The 22,816-nt window shown below is 42.4% G+C and overlaps 1 protein-coding gene across 4 annotated transcripts in view; it reads right to left on the reverse strand.

Annotated features, from left to right (window-relative positions):
- The window catches only part of DOCK4 (dedicator of cytokinesis 4), a 430,453-nt gene that overhangs the window by 133,296 nt on the left and 274,341 nt on the right, over window positions 1-22,816 (reverse strand). For all 4 annotated transcript variants that reach the window (XM_044246395.1, XM_044246396.1, XM_044246394.1 and 1 more), the window contains exons 16-21: window positions 20,302-20,408; window positions 8,211-8,367; window positions 3,247-3,344; window positions 3,056-3,139; window positions 2,773-2,873; window positions 569-650 (exon numbers count right to left, since the gene is read on the reverse strand). In XM_044246395.1, coding sequence (XP_044102330.1) covers window positions 569-650; window positions 2,773-2,873; window positions 3,056-3,139; window positions 3,247-3,344; window positions 8,211-8,367; window positions 20,302-20,408 — 629 coding nt within the window. The remainder of the gene's footprint in view (window positions 1-568; window positions 651-2,772; window positions 2,874-3,055; window positions 3,140-3,246; window positions 3,345-8,210; window positions 8,368-20,301; window positions 20,409-22,816) is intronic.

Consider the following 22,816-nt stretch of genomic DNA (forward strand, 5'->3'; position numbering starts at 1 on the left):
GGACATGAGAGGACTCTCGGACCTGCTACTGGACAATTCCTTTAAGAACCTCCGTTCCTCATGAACACATTTGCATGTGGAGTGTTAGCATCTCCATCAGAGCATTAAGGGCCCAGACATGTGGGCAGCATTAAACCCTGATTCCCAGTAAAACCTCAGGTCTCCAAGCCCCCCTATTCTCTCTCAAAATGTCAGACAAATCGTTCTCAAACGGCCTCTGTCAGGGTGTTGAAGGCAAGAGCCAGGAAACTGCAAGCTGAACTGCCCATCCGTGGTCTTCTGTCCTAAGACCTCCCCTCCTGCCAACCCTAGACTTCACTCCAAGGGTTCTGGAGCTCAGAGGTACAAGGATTCAATCCCAAGCAGTTCCAGTGGGTGAGCCTGGCAAAGCTTCTTTCAAATTTCATCAGCTCTGGAGGAGCATAAACTGATTAACATCCTTGAATTGGAATGCCAGTACTATATCATCGCCAATTACTGTCTGTGTAGAGGAAAGCAATTAGGTTAGGCATCACCACGCAACAGCTCTGTTTGATAACATTATCTGCTATCACCGGCGTGTCTGTACCTTCAACACCTCCTGGATGTGCTCTTGCCGTTCCGCTTCCGTTATCCTGTCCACGTACCACTTGAGAACTTTGATGAGATCTCTGAAACACAGGGGAAGAGAGATAGAAGGTGGACTTGGTCGAGCTCTCAGCTGAAAGCCAAAAATCCAACATTTTTATCACGAGGAAGCTTCTTTTCCCATCAATCCTCACAGCATTCTGTCAGACCACTTCATCTCATGATATTAGGAATGTGCACACCAACATCACTACCCCTCTCTGAAGCTGAACAGAGAAATACTTCCTCCCATTGAGATTCTCCTGGATACGGCCATGTCCCATTGACCCTGCTGTTCCTGGCAAAGCTTCCCAATGGATAAACACAAACACCAAAGAAAAGGACTCTGGCCAAGAAAGGGCCTGGAAGTCTGACCGCCATGGTCCATCTTGGATAACTGATAATTGGGATTTCTTTCCCAGTGACCATGTAAACAGCTGGATGAAATACTCATTTGGAGGCCAAAGTGGGTGTGGGGAAGGATAAAGCAACAACTCCCTACTCCAGATCACATGCCCATGGACTGATCGAGCCAATTCTTGGACCTGTGGGAAGAACAAGTCTTATCATCAGAGTGCCTTAGTAAGAGAACTTCCAAAACAGCCAACTTTGTTTTTTCTTATAAGGAACAAAATTGGAATTAAAAAAAAAAAAACAAAACACCAATAATTCTCAAGACTGCAGTCTTGCTACCTTTACCTTTGTTCTGTTCTTGGTTTCTAGGAAACAGAGCAATTTTAAAAAATGTTCCTCTTTTCTCTCAGTCAGGGAAGAACGCATGGATGTGGTACAAGGCAGGTGCTGCCAGGAATGTTATTTTGAAGATAAATGTCAGTGAGTTTCTGACCACCCGTAGCCTGAGAAGATTCCGTAGGCCTTATCTGTCTTGTTAGGAATGATTATCCTGCTCTCCTGGCCAACATAAAGTGTTAGAAATTACACCCTTCCTCTCCAGCTTCCACTGAAAATTTCAGTCACAAGTGGTGAGATGTTACTAGGGCCCCAAAAGTTAGGCTGAGTGGCAGAGTCAGGCCAATGTTTCTAACTATCCCTGATATTATATTTCACTCTCTGTAAAAATCATGATGACACGCCATTCATTGAAATGTTGGAGTATTCAATCTTCACATGCTTTGAGAAGCAATACCCAACGTAACAGGATCAAATGCTTATTTGATTATTTATCTTTTATATATCACATGATGGGGGGAAAAGGGCAAAAACATGATTCCATCTTTTTTTTTTAACCACACTTCTGGGAATAAATGATTGTGCTTGTACTTGGTCTTGGTGCTTCAAGTATAAGGTAAAAATACCAGAATAGCAATGGCAGTGTTAGAACAGAGAGAAAGAACTTTGGGGAACATTCCAGCGTTGTATTTAAGCAGGGTGAAAGACCAGGAAGATGTTATACATAGCAGAGAAAGAGAGACGCTGTTACCTTCTGGCAAGTATCAACTAGGTTGCAGGGAGGCAGGTAAGAGCTACAGCTTGTCATTATTCATTCACTTTAGCCTTGCCTGCAGAATCTGAGCTAACAGGAAGGGATGAGCTGTGAAAATGGCAGCTCCTATCAAAGGGTCAAGCCCACAGCTGACCTGCTTAATGGCTTCACATGAATCAGCAAGGGGGTATAGCTCAGTGGTAGAGCATTTGACTGCACATGAATCAGCATGCATTAGGCAGGCAGTAGGAACTCGGTAAATATTAACAGATAAATGAATGAAGGGATTTAAAAAGATACGATGACCAAGGCTGTTTTCCTTTCACGTCTCTTTCTTAAAGACTTCTAGAGTAAGCAAGGAATGTGGTGGTTAAATGGGGTTCTTGGCAGCCAGGCTGAAATAACTAGGCATTCAGACGAAAGAATACCACATGAAATGGAGACAAGAAGAAAACATTTTATAGTTTAAGTTTTAGGAATAGAATTTTAGGCTTTTTAGAAATTTAGGTGTTTTTTTTTTTTTCCCGGTCCTTTTAATCAAAGTAAGTTGCAGCCATTAAAAAAAGATGTGTGAGAAAGGAAGAGACTGACTCAAGAGACACTTCAGTTGTTGTGGTTCATTTCTTCCTACGCTTCCTTTTAAATTTTCCTATATTGCTGGTTCTGCGTGGAAAGGCTCAAAAGGAACTGCTTCTAAACCAATTACAAGATAAAGGCCTTACCTGTATGCAAGTGCCCCAGCAAAGTGACTCTCAATATAAGTGTCCATTACAGGTTTAAAATGATGGAATTTGCTATCTTGCAGCAAATTTATTATGTGAACCTAAAAAGAAATTTGAGGTTTATAAAACCAAATGCAAATTATGGGTTTTTTTTTTTTTTTGTGGGGGAGGGTTCTTTTTAAATGACTTATGCTATTCAGTGCACATTTCAGAAAGAGCCTTACGAAAGTCAAGACCAAGAGACAAAACTGTTAGGATATAATTGAAGTGAATTTAAACTCACCAAAGAATCAAATACTTTAGACCCATATTTTTGGGAATTTTCATCTAAAATTCCAAATAATGTATCCAGTGTATCTTGCAGAAACTGTAAGATCAAGAAATAAATTAATAAAGAAAATATCATCTTCCCTTCCCCTCCAAATATTCTTTATTCCATGAATTTCCCGAGAGAGATAACGAGACACCATATACCTTTACTATCTCTGACCCATCGATTTCTTTTATTTTAGAGAGACAGCCTGTGATCTTGTCTGGGTGGGTTCTCCATTTCAAGAGATCAAGCATATCACCTTTCCAACGAGAAAAAGAAGGTTAATCACCTTAGCAGAGAATTGTCTCTCACATGAAAGTGTTTCAGCGGTAAAAGCTAGAGTCCTGTACATGTTGCCTAACCCTCTTGGTCATCCAAGTTTCAGGTTCCCCCAGACCATGACTAGCTCTCTAAGACGGCATTTATTGTATTACAGTGTATTCTAATTATTTCTCTCTTCCCAGTGCTCTTGATTTACAAACTACTACTTATCCTTCAGTTCCCAGATTAGCTGTTGCTTCGTCCAGGAACCCTTCTTTCCCGAAACCTCTGGACTGAGCTAACTGTCGCTGCTTCGTGCTCTCTCCTCACAGTGGCGCTGACCTCACTATTTCAGTTGTCTTTGTGCCTACTAGATTGTAAACTCCAAGAAAGAAAAAGCCAACATGCTGAGTTAAGTATCCCAGCATGGGTACGGAGCAGGCAGATAGCTAGCAGTTGATAAATATTTGTTGAATACTTTTCTGCCAAAGTGGGAGATTCTTGAGGGTCAGAAACCTGCTTTATCCATACTTGTGCCCCCCAGCACTCAGCACTCTGCCCAGCAACCAATTCTACCTGGCAATGGAGGTCTTCTTGACAATGTGACCCAAACTTGGCAGGACAAGAAGGTCCCCTGCACAAGGATGACAAGTCTGGTCAACTGCTGGGTCATCTAGTGAGCCCGAGGACTTGAGAGGGCCAGTTTCTGGACATCATGGTCATCTTCCAGCCCAGATTCTGGGCAGGTGCAGGGCCCATGTCTTCCATTTCCTTCCCTTCCGAAACTGACAAGACGTGGGCCTGAGTCTACCCGGGTCCTCAGAGAACCTCTTCTTCTGGTGAGGGAAAAAATCCTTCCCTCGGCTTTTCTGGGCAAAAGTTAGGAAGGCTCCTGAACATAGTGGCCAGCTTCACTAGTGTCCAGAGGGAGCAGGGAGACAGTGGCGTCTGGAGCCAATGACAGCAGGTAAGAACCAACAAGGCTTGTGTGTGTGCAGGAGCGCACAGAGCAAGGGAACCTGGTGGAGCTGGCTTCCCGGGCTCAGTGGGACTGGAAGACTAGAACAACCAAGAAAGAAGCCAAGAAGGCCCTCCCAGGCTTAATGGTGTGAACTCCACTTAAAAGCATTTTAGGAGAAACCCCAATGGGACTTGCTTAAAGACAGAAAGACCAACATGGTAACGAAAATCTGAAGAAAACAAAAATACGAAATCGAGGAAGAAGTAGTTGTGATGAAAAAGAAAGATGCTGTAGTGAAGAGAGATGAGAAAAAGTGTAAGAATCTTCAGAGGAGAGAGAAGCAATCTTCACCTCAGCCAGATTCAAGAGAAAAACTTCACAAAGGACTTAATAGTGAGAAATTTAGTCTTAAAAGGAAATATTTATCTATATCAAACAGGGATAAGAGGACGGTTTAGAATTAGAAAAAATGAGGGAATTTGAAAAATAATGACTTGTAAAGAGAAATTTATGGTATTTTCCATAGCAGAAAAACCTGAAAGTGTTTAGTATTCATGACTAACTCAGACATCGTGGAGGTAGGATTGGAACCTTTTTAAAAATGACTGGTTACATGTAGAAGAGTAGGTATTTCCACAGAGGGAGACCTGCCACGTCAGAGGGAGTGCCACATTCTTCTCCCGTCTGCTTGCGGCCTCCCTCCCACATACTTCTTACTTCCTGCATCCTACCGCAGGATGCCTTCCTGCCCAGGCATCTTCTCTCACAGTTCCCCAGTGCATGACCCTTGCCACTTACTCCTCACTTCCCCCTCCACCTTCATTCAGTCTCCCTCCTCTCTTTCCTGCCCCTCAGGGCAAGGTGTCCAGGGCCTACTAGCCCAGTGTGAGGAGTGTGTGCAGACGAAGGAGGTGGCAGCCCCAGAGGCAGTGGTGGGAAACCAGGAACAGCACTGTCATCAGGAGAGCTGAAGAAGAGAGGACAGTGGTCCAGACAATCAGATTGAGGTGGGGCTGTGGACCTTTCCCGCGAAAAGTCTGATGAATCTCTTGACTGCTCATAATGGAGGAAAGGAAGAGTAAAGCCATATGTTCCTCTGGGTGTAATTAATCATGTGTACAAAGTGCTGAGAATTAAGTCAGAACTGTCATCACCTAGGTCTCTATTTTGCTGTCTGAAGATAGGTAAGTTGCAAATTAGAAGCTATGACCTATTGCTGAAAATGCAAATTTTAAGCATTCCATTCAACAAGCATTTAAGAGTATACTGTAGGTCTGACCTACCAAGAGCTAGAAAATAGATGGATGACATAATCCCTACTTTTTTTTTAAATTTTAAATCACACTCTCAGGAAGAGACTGAATGAACCACCCATTATTTGGGGGAGAAGGGGATGTGGGCAAGTCAGCAACTGTACAATTAACTGTCAGGCTAAATTTAAGCACTGTTTTTAAACCCTTTTAAAAGTTGTGTTTAACAGCCCAAGGAAGAAAACAAATAAGCAAAACCATTTATTCTCTGATCCTTACTTTCAAGAAGCTTAAAGTATCTCCTTGATCTGGCTGTCCCTGATGTCCGGCAGGGTACTCCGGCCTTGGAACGCTAGCCCTGAACAATACTGGAGTACAGAATGGGTACAGAGACTCACTTTAGGGACCGTGAAATGCAAATCTGCTGTAAGAAACTATTTCTAGAGACCGTATCACTTGCTAAATGCCCAATTGTAATGGAAATGGGATTTGTCTATTTTCCAATTTGAGTAAAACGAATACAAAGCAATTTAATTCCAATTTGGAACTGGATTACTTCTACACAGAAATGTGTGTCTAGCATATAAATTCCAGAAAGATCAACTGACTTCCTTCCTCCTTCTCATCTCTTTGAAACACAGTATTTATCGCCTCGTTCATTCCCAGCTGTGTTACACTGACAAGGTTAAACAAACCCAAATGATAATAAAGCACTTATCAGTGTCCAAAAAGGAGACAAGCATTGTCCTTCATATAGTGAGATGTTTAATATAATGACTTCTTAATATGTTTATTTACCCATATCTACCTGAAAATGTTCTCCACTTTTACAAAGCAGCAACTTCTAATTTTTAGGATTTGGTTCTGTTTTATGTACACAATTCTGTCTACCAACCTAAACCTGAGAACAAGAAAAGGTTAAGTCAGCCAAATACTTTGATGGGAGATAAGCCATTGCTAGGATTATCTGTGTGGTCGGCAGAACAGTGGCCCCATAGATGTTGATGTCCTAATCTCTGGTACCTGTGAATATGTTTACCTTTTACGACAAAAGAGATTTCACAGATGTGATTAAGTTAAAGGTCTTAAAACAGGGGCGACTCTCATGGAATAGCTAGTGAGCCCAAAGTAATCACAAAGATCCTTAAGACCAGAACATGGTCATAACCACGTCCTACGTCTTCTCCAAAGACGTAGGAGAGGCCGTGAGCCAAGGAACACAGGTGGCCCCGTTGGAAGCTAAAAAAGTTACGTAAAGCCACGGGTTCTTCCCTAGAGCTTTCAGGACAAATGCAGGTTCACTGACATCCTGATTTTAGTTCAGTGAAAACTCCCAAACTGCTCAATGATACATGTTTGTTGTTTTAAGCCAGTAAGTTTACAGTAATTATTCCTACAGCAGGAGGTAACTAATACAACCTGAAATTATTCTACCAGAGGCAATCGGTTAAATGTGAACCTAGGCTCTGTAACAGACATACAACCAATCCACACAGAATAAGTACAATTTCTGTCTGAAGGAGTCAACAGCAGGTTGATTTTCTTATCTTCATAATCTCTGTAGGGATGATTGGCTCCATAAAAAATAACACCTGAGGTGTGGTAAAGGCTTTATAAACTATATCCAGTTCCGTCAGTGAAGTTTTTATTTAAGTAAAATCATTCATCACTGAATACGGATAAACTCTGGATGTTTCTTAACTTGGTGATGGCTACCTTCAACCAAATGTATTAAAAATACACAGTTGATTTTGAAAAATATTTCTCCAAAAATAATTTTGGAAGGGGAGAAACAAACCAACAACGAAATGTGAAAGGATCATTTGCCAAAGTTCTACATATATATAGCAGCACTGCAAGAGAAACTGAAAGGTAGCTTAAAAGAGGTCAATATTATAATGTGACATTTTACTTCTTTTCTGAGGCCATGTCCTAAGAGAAGAAATATGTTTCCTTCTACAAATGCTGTTCTGTGAGAGCAGAAAGAACTAATCGCACTTACCGATGTTTAGGCACAGGAACACTTTATGAGATTCAATACCTTATTATGAAGTGATTCTCAACATAATGAATCTGACTTATTAATATGGCATTCAGAACGCTAGCCAGAAGCCTTATATGGCAACCATGAAGAATTAAAAAATATTTCATTTCCTTCCTTCATTACAGATGATGTTTTCATGTTGATTTTCCAAGGAGAAGAGCTTATTTTATTAATCATAACTTGGTAAACAATCACTGACATAAAAAGTATGGTAGAATAGAAAAGCAATATCCAGCTAATTAAACGAAAAACAGCCTTATTCCAAAGCCTACAATTAGCACTGGTTATGGAGCTATAAAACAAGAGAGATTAAATGGTGGTATTCTTTGTCTCTCCCTCTTCCTCTTTTTAAAAAGCAGCTAGGTTTTGAAGCATTGTGCACTTGGGTTTCAATACTGGGATGATTTTGAAATCTTTAAATTAGATGCATTAACAGACCACTGGGTCGCAAAGGTTTCCATTTTACTGGAGATCACAAACAGAAGGATCAACAATTTTTCTAGTGCAAAGTTCTTAAATATAACACTGGTGTTTATTAAACGTGTCTACCAAAATTCACAGGAGTGATTAAGTACAAGGGCTTTCAAATAAAACAGCATTATACGTTACCATTTTGTGTGAGTTTTGTGGAACAGAGGAAAGATGTTATCCAAAAAGACTCCTTTGTGGCCTTAATGGCTTGGTGATTATTTCCAAGAAGGATGCCCTTGGAAAAGGGAAGTTTGAGGTAGCGGGTAGTATCCTGAAGATTTGTGTTTTCTTCACACTGTTAAAAATATTAAAAACAAAATATAAAAGGGAGGGATAAGAGACCTCATGAAAATTACTAAGCATCATTTCCATTTCTACTGTTTCTGAACTGGGAAACATTCCACACAGGATTACAAATAGAATTTGGCTTTTAAGTAAAATACAACAAAGACAGAGAGAGAAGGAATTAAGCATGGATTTTGGGCTGGGACCAACTTGGGTCTGACTCCCAGTTTTGCTACTTCTCCCAGGAGAAGCTCTATCACATTATCTGGCCATGCAAGATCACTATTTCTATCTCTAAAATCTCGATATATTGTCATAAGAGTTAGGTTCCATAAAGCCTTTTGCACAGTGCCTAATACACAGGAAGTACACAAGAAATCACATTTGCAGTGACCACAGCATTTAAAAAAAAATGTTTAAATTCTTCCAACATCTCATCTGAGGTTGCTACTGAACGCCTCCTTATTTCGAAAACTGGCAATTAAAGGAAACTGTTTCTCAGGGTTCTCTAAGAGTCCTACCATGAGAGAGAAATCCCTACTTCACAGAAGACACCAGCTAACAAATGTAAAAGGAATTACAGATTTAGAATATATAGTTTCATATCCCTAATTTAACTCTTTCTTTAGTTAAAGGTTATCACTTGGGAATGCTAAAATCGGCAGGAAAATCGTTGGATAAAAAATTGGACATTTGAGATGCCTAGTTGACGTAGTAGAGAATCCGACTCTTGATCTCAGGGTCAGGAGTTCAAGCCCCACATTATGTGTAAAGATTATTTGAAAAAAAAAAAAAGATAAGAATTGGACATTCTTATGACACCAATGCACTGACACACAGATTATGACGTCCCAGAAGCAAGGGGACAAATACAACCACATGCACATGGTGTGTGTGTGGGGGATCAGGTTGTCATTATACTGATGCAGGACAGGGCAAAAACACGTAACAGCATCCATAAGTATTCTTACTACAGATGCTGAACTGAATCTAGCACAACAGCAGCTTTCACTTCCACTTCACAGTCAACACAATGAACAGAACGACATGCTGAACAATACCACAGGGAAGCATCCAGAAAAATCCCAAAGGCAGCACTTTCTGCAGGATGCTTGGCTTTGTCTCTTCACGTCCAATGTCTTAAGAAAAAAGGATTGGTCTAGACGAACTAGCACCGAAGCTAAATATGACATTTGGTCCCAGATTTGGATCAAATATGAAAAGGGGTTTTTGTTTTGTTTTGTTTTTGAAATTATATACTGACTTAAGTTCTAGATGAGATTAAAAACGTTAAAGTAGGTTACAAAATGTGAATATTACGAAGTAACGAAGATGTCCTTCAGCAGGTAAATGGATGAACAGTGGTTCATCCAAAAATGGACACTATTCAGTGCTAAACAGAAATGAGCTCTGGAGTCACGAAAAGACACACAGAGTGAAAGAAGTGAAAGTGAAAGAAGTACAAGAAGTCAATGTGAGAAAGCTCCAGACTGTATGATTCCAGCTATAGGACATTCTGGGAAAGGCAAAACTATGGGGGCAGGACAATGCTGAGTGGTTGCTAGAGGCCATGGGGCAGGGATGAATAGGCAGAGCACAGAGGATTTTCAGGGCACTGTGCTATTATAATGCAGATATGTCATTACTCATTTGTCCAAACCCACAGAATGTACTACATCAAGAGTGAATCTTAAGGTAAACTATGAACTTTGGGTGATTATGATACGTCAATGTAGGTTCGTCCTTTTTTCTAAAAAAAAAAAAAAAGGTACCATGCTGGTGAGTGAGGTTGATAATGGAAGAGGCTATTCATGTGAATAGGGAGGCAAATGAAAAATCTATATCTTCTTCTCAATTTTATTATAAACCTAAAACTGCTCTATAATATCATTTGGGTAAAAAAAAAAATCCATGCAGAGAAATAAGTCAAGCGGAGAAAGACAACTATCATATGATCTCCCTGATATGAGGAAGTGGTGATGCAACATGGGGGCTTAAGTGGGTAGGAGAAGAATCCATGAACCAAGATGGGATAGGGAGGGAGACAAACCATAAGTGACTCTTAATCTCATGAAACAAACTGTGGGTTGCTGGGGGGAGGGGGGTTGGGAGAAGGGGGGTAGGGTTATGGACATTGGGGAGGGTATGTGCTTTTGGGTAAATTGGAAGGGGAGGTGAACCATGAGAGACTATGGACTCTGAAAAACAGTCTGAGGGGTTTGAAGTGGCGGGGGGGGTGGGAGGTTGGGGTACCAGGTGGTGGGTATTATAGAGGGCACGGCTTGCATGGAGCACTGGGTGTGGTGAAAAAATAATGAATACTGTTTTTCTGAAAATAAATAAATTGGAAAAAAAATCCATGCAGAAAAATATCTAGAAGGATATATACTAGAGAATTAAGAGTTAACACCCAGATAATGAGAGAACTGTGTTTTTTTTTTTTTTAAAGATTTTATTTATTTATTTGACAGAGATCACAAGTAGGCAGAGAGGCAGGCAGAGAGAGAGGAGGAAGCAGGCTCCCCGCTGAGCAGAGAGCCCGATGTGGGACTCGATCCCAGGACCCTGAGATCATGACCTGAGCTGAAGGCAGCCGCTTAACCCACTGAGCCACCCAGGTGCCCGAGAATTGTGTTTTTATAGTGAAGCAACTCTATACTTCTTGGTAATGATAAACATGATTTTAGGGGCACCTGGGTGGCTCAGTTGGTTGAATGACTGCCTTCGGCTCAGGTCATGATCCTGGAGTCCCAGGATCGGGTTCTGCATTGGGCTCCCTGCTCAGCGGGGAGCCTGCCTCTCCCTCTGACATTTCCCCTCTCATGCTCTCTCTCATACTCTCTCTCTCTCTCAAATAAATAAATAAAAATAAAATCTTTAAAAGTGATTTTAAACTACAGTTCTGAAAAATATTTTAACAGATATAGAACTACTATAACAGGTTATTTTGAATGTAAGTTTTAAAACTCACATGAACTTTATTTCTTTAAATATCCTCAAGGCTAGAATCTTGGTAACAGGCAGGAATTTAAGCACAAAATCCCCTTGGCATTCTAGAATACTGTGTGTGATTCATAAAGTATTTTTTAAATTTTAAATAATAAATCTTTAGGAAAGACCTAACACATTTAGAGAAAAGAATCAGATGACTACAAGATGTTCTTACTAGCACACCTGCCCAGTAACAAGAGTACCTATAAACACGATAAACAGCCTCTATAATTCTCTTCTAGTGTTACAACTCCAAATGCTTTCTTTTATTATTGGGAGATATTTCATGGAGACAGCAGAGCGCATGAACGACACGTATAAGGTTTAGAGAATCATTGCCAAGTGAACACTTCAAATGCCTTCTTCAGAAAAAGTGCTTAGGCAAAGTAACATTTTGGAACCCTCGAACACTATCCCCTCCTGTCTTGCTCTTGGTGTCAGGCCTTGGACCACCCCAAGTCATAGCATGAGTCACAGCACCCTACACTGCCCCCATTTCCTGCCTGGATCTGGTCTGCGGGGTCAGGAACACGGTCTGGTCTGCCGGCCCTCACCTGACTTGTGCTCCATCTGTCTAACCACCACTTACTGTGACACAACAGACATACTGTCCAGCTATTTCCAAGCCTTCTCTTCAGGAGCTGGAGCTGGAGCTGGCCCTAGTACTATGCTCCATCTGTTCACAGAAATTCTGCTCCTATAGATAGAGCTCTTATTCCCTCACCCATCAAATAATGGCCTAGTTCATGAGCCCTTCTGGCATGTTCTTAGCATTTCTGCTTGCTACAGTCATGTAGCTCCACTGGTAGTCATGGCCTGACCACTTCTGTGATTGAAGACATGATGGCTGTGTCATGTCCTTAGGGAGCACTGAGACTAGAAGACTTGGCTGCCTTCTCCTGGGTCACTCATCGTGGCCCCATGAGCGCCACCAGCAACGGTCCACCTCACCTCTCCTCCAGCCTGGGAAAGTCAAGACCTCAGCATCTGAGTCTGTCAGAGGTTTGACACCGTGACAATTGCCACAGCTCAAGTCTATCACTCTTAGTCAAGTATAAACATAACCATTAACATAAATATTAGGACACAAAAGTTAATTCAAGATCTTCTGCCAAGAATACTGGGTGTGTGTGCATGTGCATGTGCATGTGTGTGTGTGCGTGTACTCATCAGGGAAAAGCTGGTGAAGAGAATTCTACCCATTTACTCAGTAAAGAAAAGCACATAATCACTCTTGGGTTTCAATGAACCTTTTGATGATAACATTTGCTATGAGTTTGACACTGGTTTTTTTTTTCCTAGGTGGGTGGGGGGGAGTGGGTCCAATCGGAGTCAAAGGAGATAATGCTAGGTATGGGGTTAGGTTTGGAGGTTTTAATCTATTTCTGAAAAACTGCAGTGGCCTTGAGAAATTGTACGGAAAAATCTCACAGCACATCTTTTGTTGTTCTCTGAGGTTCCCAGCATGCATCCTTAACACATCATACAAACACTGGAGACTTTAAAAGCAATCCAAGCAATTACCATTTAGGACGGTCTACTACACATCAGGCCCTGCAAAGCACTTTATGTGCATTTTCTTATTCTCATAGCAACCTCAAGAGGCAGGACTCTGGAGCCTGAGGAGCTGTGTGATTTGCTCGACATGACATTACTAGTAAGTGTCAGAGTCAGGATTTGAACCCAGGTTTGTGTTCAAAACTACTGTGGAACAGTGTCTCCTTCAAATGTTGTTTTAACCAAGTTTTGAGTTTTGCTATAATTCAGTAAACATTTACTGATTTACAAGTAACATATTGAATGGTGGGTAAGGCTAAGAAAACCCAAAAGGTTCACTTCTCTAAAATAAAGGTCTGTGTGTGGGAGATACCCTGGGAGGCAGCTCAGAGTGGTCTGTGGACCTGAAATGGCTCCGTGTCAAGTCCACCCATGAGCCCTACAGAAGGAAAGGCTGGGCTCTATTCTGAAACCACGAATGGAACAAGGAGGGTCACATGCCCTGGATGCAGTGGGGAGCAAGGCCAAGTAGCAGCAGATAAGGCACAACACTGGAGCTTAGGGACCTAACAGGTGAGGTAGAGATCATCTGTCATTTCATCTGATGAAAGAGAACCAACTGTAGAGAAACTGGGTTGGGGAGCACTGAAAAGGAGTGGTGTTCCAGAAAGTCGGCCTCTAGGGCAGAGGCAGGTATCAGCAAACACTGAAGCCAAGAAGGTTCTCCCGCCTTTTATGAGGACATGCACAGATGATTAGCAAAAGCCAGGCGGTGAGGAAGGAAGGGTCAGCAGTAAATTCCTCAGGCCTTCTTCAGCCAGATTGGAGAAGGGACTGTGATGGGAGAACAACTCCGAAGCAGGGTAAGGGGGAGAGAAAATGGAAATGAACAACCCCACTCCGCGACTCTGAGGCTAAGAGTCCATTAAGTCACCGAAAGAAGCTGGAAAACGATGTGCAGCACTGCCTGTGTGTTACTTGGAAATACTGGTATGGAAGAGTTGGGGTTGCGTGTCCACAGGCCTGTGAGTCTGAGACTGACCCCTGTGATGCTACGGCCTTCCGCAAAGCTCTAGTGCACACACGTGAGGTGTGGTCTTGTCACCACACCAAGATCCAGTTACAACCCTCTACTAGATGAGTGGTTAAACACAAAGCACTTGCATTCTGGGGACACTTGCCCAACAACTGCTTTGGTTTGGGCATAAGGATAACTTTTTTCCATCACATCTGGGGCAGACATGGAACAAGGCAATGAGGACATGAGAATGACGGAAACAAGACCATAGCCTCTGGAGGCCACTACCAGATTACAAAAACAAAACAATGTCATTGCCACAGTAAAGGACAATAGTCTGTGTTTCCTCGGATGGGCTGGGATCTGTGCAAGTCACCTCAAAATGGCGTGAAGTTAATTTATTACAATTTAGAGAGGAAGAATTGAGAACCAGCCCTCTGCTTTACTACACTTGAGACTAAAATCAGACCTGACAGGAGAAATGTGCTCAGACTCTCACAGAAGAACTAAATGCAGGCTTTGGGAAGCCGTGGTGCTGTCTCAATGAGCTTTAAGAGGATACCTCTTAGCTCACGGTCTGTTCCTCTGCCCAGGGTTAAAACCAGTTGGCAAAGCAATGGATGGTACATCCAGGCCAGCTTGTTGACCCAATGTCTTAGATATGTCAAAGAGAGCTGCAATGGTCAGTCACAAGCAGTGTTCCAGAAACATGGTGCCTGAAGTAATACAAACTGTGTGACCAAGCGATGAGCATCTAAGTTTTATGCAGAAATACACTGGTATGGAAGTTCGTCATACATTAATCACCTTAAGGGGTCTGTAATTTTTGTACTGCAGAAAGTACGGAGTTAAATTTTAAAAACACAGTAAGTTAAACAGTCCAGTCGGAACTGTATTTTACCAGTTAATCACAACTAGATTTAAACAGCTGTGGTAGGATAACACCTTCTTTTAGGGACTCTCTCAGTATGATTAGCCATTCTGGAGGATATTAAAAGTTTATTAAATTCTTATTTGTCAGTCCTTTAACTTGGTGTTAAGAATGTACCCAGGAAATAAACACAGTTCCTGTCCATGAGGGCATGAAATGTCTGACCCCTGCACCTGAATACCCATGACAAAGCTGTGATAAGGGCCACCAGGTTCCAGGGGCTGGGGACGGGGCTGCCTGACTTTCATAGAGAAGAAGAGGTGCACCCAGCAGGCAAGGCAGGAAAAGGCATATTCTGTGGACGAAATGGTAGCTATCAAGGCACTGGGAGAAGGAAAGCACATACAGGAAACTCTGGGGCCAGGGCGATGAAGTGCCATGTGGGAGGGTGGACTGGACTCCCAAACAGAAAAATGATGGTAGTGGAAGAACTCATGAAACTCAGGTACTGCACAAAGGTTAATTTAGTTTCAATAAATATGCTGTAGTTACGTAAGATGTTAACATAAGGAGAAGCTAGGTGAAGGGTATATGCGAATTTTCTGTACTATTTTTTCCAAATCTTCTGTAAGTCTAAAATATCTTAAAAATAACCTTCTCTTTTTTTAAGTTTTTTTTTTTTTTATTTGACAGAGAGAGATCACAAGTAGGCAGAGAGGCAAGCAGAGAGAGAGAGAGAGAGAGAGAGAGGAGGAAGCAGGCTCCTTGCCGAGCAGAGAGCCCGATGCGGGACTCGATCCCAGAACCATGAGATCATGACCTGAGCTGAAGGCAGAGGCTTAACCCACTGAGCCACCCAACCCCCCACCTTTTTTTTTTTAAGTACAGGTATATTCAGACAATGATATAGACCTTAGTAAGTCTGGAGCATGAAATTTCTCAATACAAAAAAGCCTTGGAACTGCCCTAGACCTCTCAGGAGAAACCAAAGAGGAAGGCTCCCATGGGGACCTGCAGAATTTGAGGTGTCTGTGTCAAAGCCCGCTGTGGATGGTCAGGAGGCTGGTAGAAGCTCAGGCCTGGAAGTCTGGTGTGGCCATCAGCAACAGAGGTGCGGTGATGAGCGAACCCATGGAAGTAGCTGAGACGGTCCGAGACCACAGGAGTCAGAGACGATGGCCAAGGATGAAATCCATGGTAACACCCAGGTGTAAGGTGTGGAAAAAGGGTCCTCAAAGGGAAAAGAAGGATGAAACTCAGGAGAAAACCATCCAACAGACCAAAGAATGTGGGATTTTCAGGAAGGGTCATCAATGGTGTTACATGCTGCAAAGAAGTAAGAAAAGATTCTCCCAAGTGGCCAGTGGTTTTAGCCACTTTCGGAAGAATGACCATGTCCTGGTATAATTCGTAAGACTGAAAGGGCTTTTTGGACGTCCCACTAATAGTCTTCAGCGCCAAGATCAAGTCCACCTATGAAGTTACCTTAGACTTTTTTTCTTTTTTTTCTGTTCAGTATGGCACGTTTCTATGTTAAGCATATCAGCTTACTTCTAATTTTTAAAACGTTATAGGTGTTTCATTTTTTTTAGGTGTTTAATTTTTAATTTCTCTTATGCTAAGTAATAAAACAGGGTTATGTGACCCAGGTTGGGCACTCGTGATTTCAACAGAGAAAGTTCCTTTGAACTTTGGGCACAGAAACAGCCTGAAGAGCAAATGGAACGCAAGGAGGTAGAGACCATGAGGGAAGACCAGCTTTTCACGGAGACGGAGGGCGACAGGAAGGGAAGGGGGAGGGAGTGGTCATTTGAAAAGTTTTTTGTTGTTTTTGTTTTTACGAAAAAGGCTTGAGCGGGCCCATGATCTGAGAGAATACAGTCAGAAGAAAGGAAACAGCTAGAGTTGCAGGAGGAAGAGGGGACAATGGGAAGAGCCGGGTCTCCAGGGAGTCAAGAGGGAGGGGGATCCTGAAGGAAGCAGGTGAAAAAATCAGGCTTAGAGAAGAGTCTTGGCCCATCGTCTGAGACAGGAAGCAGGAAGGAAGGGAAGGATGCCGGTAAGTTTGCAGGTGGCAAAGGAGAGAGCATGGGAAGTTAAGAAAGTTCCTGTCTGTTGGTTTCTGTTTCTCTGCTAAGCAGAGGGAAGCGGTGGGGTAGGCAGAATGGTAAAATCTTGTAAACAGCTCTTGTCGGGGCTGATCTGTAGTAACTCATGGCCAACTGGGAGCAATCACCCTTTGTAAGCTGCGTTGCAACTGTGTGACCTTGTCATGTGTCTCTCAGCCTTGATTATGACGGTTTTTATCAATAAGAAGTTTGAGGGGCGCCTGGGTGGTTCAGTGGGTTAAAGCCTCTGCCTTCGGCTCAGGTCACGATCCCAGGGTCCTGGGATGGAGCCCCACATCGGTCTCTCTGCTCAGCAGGGAGCCTGCTTCCTCCTCTCTCTCTGCCTGCTGCTCTGCCTACTTGTGATCTCTGTCAAATGAATAAATAAAAATCTTTAAAAATAAAAGTAAAAAAAGAGAAATAAGTTTGAAATTTTACATAGTCAAAAGTGTTTTTTTTGTACCTAATTTCTAACACGTGAGCCATTCTTAGAAAGCCCCTCCTTTCCTCAATAGTATAAGATCACAAAAATATTCAGTTGTATTTTTAAGGCTCTTACAAGTATTTTTTTTTTAAAACCTTTAATCTGGCACTTGTTTTGGTCTAAGAAGCATGGTAGGAATCCAGCTCTTTCTTTTCCCCCAACACCCATCATGGTCATCTCAACACTACTTATTAAATGGGCTATCTTTTCTACTCAGTGATTTGAAACCATTCCTCCTCCTTCCCCCCCACCATTTCCTACTTTTTTTTAAAAATAGTAAATTCAAGGCTGCAATTATCAGCAGGCTGTGAGTTTTCCTGCCATGGCAGAAGAAGGATAAGCATTATGCTCAAAATATGTTTTTATAATCATTATACTACAAGTGGCCTCAGGCTGAAACTGAACTTGCTGGCTCAGTCCTATGAAAAAGAAAACCATGGCACCGACTAGACTAAAAACAAAAGTTGTTATACTTGGAGAGAATCCCACACCTCTTCAAAAAAGCAACACTGAATAACCTTAAACACAAGATAACACAGCTACTCAGGGTTTGTTCTTCTGTGGGCCTGATGCGTCCTGATGGGTCTCCTCAAAGCAGGTTTGCCCAAAATTAGACCATCTACAGACACCATCCTGAGCCTCCTTTGTGGTCGAGAATTATTACTTGGGAACACCTGCCTTTTAAATTGCTCAAGCTCAAATAAATACATTTTCCTATGTTTTATGGATCGGAATTCTGAATATTCCATGAAAACTTGTACAAGGGTCTGAGCAGATTCAAAGCTCGGCTTCTGGGAAAAGTTTTACCCTTGCCAAAATATACCCAACAGTCCTCTGGTATCAGAGTAGAATGGTTCTCTGTCTGGGAATCGATGCCAGTTGAACTCCGAAGTGTTTCTGTAGAGAAGCAAGGCCTGCTACCTGTCTTCCTGGCACTTTAAGTATATGGAGTTTTTAAACGACAACTATGAATCTTGGTCTTATTTGTATTCATTGGGAGGGGTCAACCTGGACTTGACTGGACAGTTAGCACCTGCCCCCAACACTGCCTAACCCACAAGGGAGAAAGCCCATGTACCATATAAAAGGGATTCATCCTTCTATACATTATTGGGAAACTGGAACTCAGTTTTAATTAACTTAGCCCTGCCTTTTCTGAGTCAAGATTTAATGTCACACAGAGGTAGCATCACAAACACTCACACAAAATACCATTACATCTTTTGGAAAATTGTAGCTAAAGACATTGCCTGTCATGTATCTCACAAAAGGCATCTCCCACCTAATAGTGAGATAAGCCGATTGAGTTCCTCTGTTTGCTTTATTGATTACTTGAAGATATTTTTTTTCTTTGTATTTTATCATTGTAAGTAGAGAGAACATAAGTGCCAGAAACAGAACAGACTTGAACTGTTTTGGTCACCACATTTCCAGTACCTAGAACAGTGCCTGTCATTTGGGGCCAACAAATGCGTTGAACAAATAACTAGAAAATAAAAGATTCAAAAAACATGCACATACATATCCATGCAGGTACCAGCATAAATGATGTGATGTGTTATGCACTGACACTCACTTTCTTAGCAATAATTCAAAGGTAAGGAAAGTTTTGTTTGTATCTCCTTCATTCATTCGGGGAATCTTTGTTGGCACATTGCATGTGCCAGCACCCCTGACGCAGGTATTACTCTTACAGGATTCCTAAATCCACTGGAGTAAGCAGAGGGAGCATCAGATAATTAGGGGACAGTATTAAGAGTACCATGGTAAGAGATGTGTCCAGATATCCAGAGAACTCACAGGAGAGTGGTTGGCCAACTAGGAACACAGGGAGTTGGGGGCCAGGGAGGGAGGACCATTCTTCTGATGCAGGGTGTGCTAAAGGTGAGCCTCCAAGGGTGAGCAGGAGTTAGCCACGAGGAGAGGGAGGGGAAAGCATGTCTTTAGGGGTGCCAAGGGCAGAGTCAGAGCAGAGAGAACCAGCAGCCAGTGGGAGCAGGAGCTAGAAGTAGCTGGAGGTGGTCATGGTATCAAGAACAGAAGGCCTCAGAGGTGATGTGGTTGGGAGTTGAAGCTTTGTACATCCTGAGGGGTCTGAGATTTATTTTCTCAGCAATCAGAAGTTTTTTGGAGGGGCGGTTAAACTGGGAAGTTTAAACTAGTCTGACCGGTGCCTTAGATGGGTCACCCCAACAGCTGATGAAACCTGGACCAGAGGGAGACAAGAGTCAGGGGGGCAGGGCCACTTAGTGCAGGGGTGAGCTGGGAAGAGCCTGGGCTGTCATGGGATTACAGAAACAGAGAAATGCAAAAGAGAAGTGTTTTTGGAGGAAATTGTGTATTTTAATTCTGTGTTTTACAGTGGCTAGTATTTCTCTTCCATACTTTATTAGTACTAGTATTCCCAGATAATTTCTAAGGAGCTCTGGTTTTACTGATCTTCTTTTCACTGCCTACTACAGTCTACTTTGTTCCCAATGTTTTTATGACGATTCTTGACGCACAAAATAGAAAGTGACAACCGCTGACGTTGTCAGGACAGAGGACCACGGTATCTCTCCCTACTTAGTGAGAGCAGCAGACCAGAAACATGTAACGATCACCCTGTTAGGTTTACTCCTGGGGCACTATGGCTCTAGACAGGAAAGCATGTATGTACTGGAAATATTCAAAAACCTATTTGCAAGGTTACTGAATCTTCTCATAGCAACGGAAAGGACTTTAAGGTCAACACAGAGACTTACCCAGACATCTACACCTAAGTTAAGATAAAGATATAAATCATCTTTAAAACAGGTTTCACAATGACACAGAATATACAGACCATCCTTTCAAAAAGACTCCTTCCTAGCAATCTTCCAAACGAGTATTCTTTTCAGTCACTTCTTTCTCTTTTCCAGAGTGATAACAAGATAATGAGTTAATAATTCAGCCCTGTTTATCACAGCCCGCTGCCAGCATCTGACTGATGTTACCTTATGCACGATGAGCTCATGAGTGCCATCTGGAAGAGTCCTACCATCTTCCTGCATCAGGGGGACGAAGGAGAAACCAAACAATTTCTTCTCTCCTTTCTCCTTTGCTGTGAGAAAAGAGAGAAAGAATTATTTGCTTTTGAAAATGCCTGTTTATACACCTGTCTTCAGACTTGGACTGCCAACAAGCAGGATCAAGAAACACAACCCACGCTCACCAGTTTCCTCTACATAACAGAGAGCGCTTTTGTGAAGAGACCTCTACCTACAGCAGCCACTTCCAACCCGTATTCCTGCCCTGTAGCCTGCAAAGGACACTGCCTGATGAATTTTCTTCACGGGACTCACTATGTGAAAATACATTTTAAAAAAATTTCTGGATTGTCTGTTTTTTCTCTTCATCTCCTACCCTCCAGCCCCAGCCATAAGCATCACTGAGGGCAGGATTCTTCTATGTTATTTTATTCTAACCTTGGTACCTCAAAGAGTGCCAGGAACATAGTAGGTTCTCAGTAAGTATATGTTAAATCCATGAACAAGTGAATGAATGGACGTGAAATTTGATGTTTTGCTTATTACTGAGGCAAAGGTGGTTTCTAGGCTCTGCTTGGCCTATGACAGAACTTTCCCTGTGTCTACATGTGTGAGGACAGAGAGCCCTGTAGAAGCTACTTCCTTGGGATCTTAGACATGTGGATAAACAACATGAACTGCTACCTGTAGTTTAAGAGGAGCCTATTACAGTAGTATTCTGGAAGCTGGACATGGGGCCATGAGGTTTTCATATGCCTAATGAAGAATTACAAGGGCTAGGAAGGTTGAGGGTCATTGGCAATTATGTACAGAGAAGGAAACTGACATCACATGATATTAGGGAACTTGCTCTAGATCTTGAGAACCATTCCAATTCTTTCTACCAACTTCCTTCTTCTCCCAAAATGGAGAAAGCATTAAAAGCAACTGGTTGGTTCAAGTTGACTGTCTCCTTGTATTTAGATGTTCAGGAGCAAGTTCCAGGGCCTGCAGCCTATCCTGGGTGGGATGGTTATTCTTTCCCACACAGAGGAGGAAGTGGAGCATTATACTTGATAGAAGAATTCAGCTCTGGGAAAGCAGTAAGGTCTGAGCTAGAGGAGTTAGATATGGTGACCTTGAAGATCAGACAAGAGACTTCAGCAACGTATCATTCCCTCACGATTGCTTCTGCCATTTCACCACGGGGAAGTGGGACTCCACATAGAGAACAGTAATTTTGGCTTGGTGGTTTTGGCCCCCAGCATGAGGACATCCCCGAAAATGTGATTCTAGCAAAGTATTTTTTTCTAAAGTCATTAATTTCAACCCCAGAGAGAAACTGGGAAAATATCACTGTTCTTTGAAGTTAAGTGAAAATCACAGTGAAGATCTGTAGGATGAGATTTCTACATCAATGAGAGTGCTGGCTATGGAACTTAAGATTTGGGGGAAAAGACTTACTTAGAAGTAATTTCCCAAGTTAATGTGACTATCTTTTTGTGTCATTTTTGGTATTTAATTTGGAAGTAACAGGAGTCTGTGAATGAATAAAATTAGCAAAGGTAAGAAAAAAGCAATGGTTTCCCTGAATTTGTCTTTTGTTATAAAAGAAAAATAAACAGTTTAAAGTCCATTGCCTTTTGCCCTGAGCTTCTAGATCAGCATTAATAAGCTGATGTGACCCCCTCTTTTTACTAATAAAGACCCTACATTTATGGATTCTACCTCCTAACTTTCCAGTCTGCCCTGATACCCCAAATCCAACAACTGTGCCCTGGGACCTCCAATTTACGGACCTCCTCTCCAGGCCTCTCCAGCCTCACTTCCCATTTCTAGGCTCCATCCTTCTAACCACTGTGAATCCTGTCTACCCACTACTCCTCCACGCTTCCCATTATTATAAGGTAGCACTGCACTGGGCTGAAACATAACCTGCACTTTAGTCTACACCTGAGCCACACTAATCTCACTTTAATTAACACACATTAACCACAGATGGGCCCTGAGCTGGGCAGATTTGCCGCATTTTCCTACCATCTCACCTTTTGACTTTTGAGACAAGGGATTTCATCCATCCTCTTCCCTTCTCAAGCTGCCAAAACCTCAGCACGTTCCTCACTCTCAGCAGACGCGCAGAGGACCCCCGCACGTTCCGCCCATTACCCCACCTGCATGGGCCCTCCCGCACTATTGCCTGAACTGTCCACTTAACCCGGAGCACTGGACCCCATGCTTCCCTTCCTCAAGGGCACTGCTCCTACACTTGTCCCCTCTCTCTTCTACACATCAGTTTGTTCTCTCTACTGAATCATTTGCACCAAACATGTTTTAGAACTCCAACTTAGAAAAAATCCCTCCCATGACCCACCATTCCATGCCATTTCTCTGCTCTCTTGTATTCTTTTTTTTAAGATTTTATTTATTTATTGGACAGAGAGAGAGATCACAGGTAGGCGGGGGGGGGGGCAAGCAGGCTCCCCACTGAGCAGAGAGCCCGATG

The sequence above is a fragment of the Neovison vison genome, chromosome 4, assembly GCF_020171115.1.
Source record: "Neovison vison isolate M4711 chromosome 4, ASM_NN_V1, whole genome shotgun sequence".
NCBI lineage: Eukaryota > Metazoa > Chordata > Mammalia > Carnivora > Mustelidae > Neogale > Neogale vison.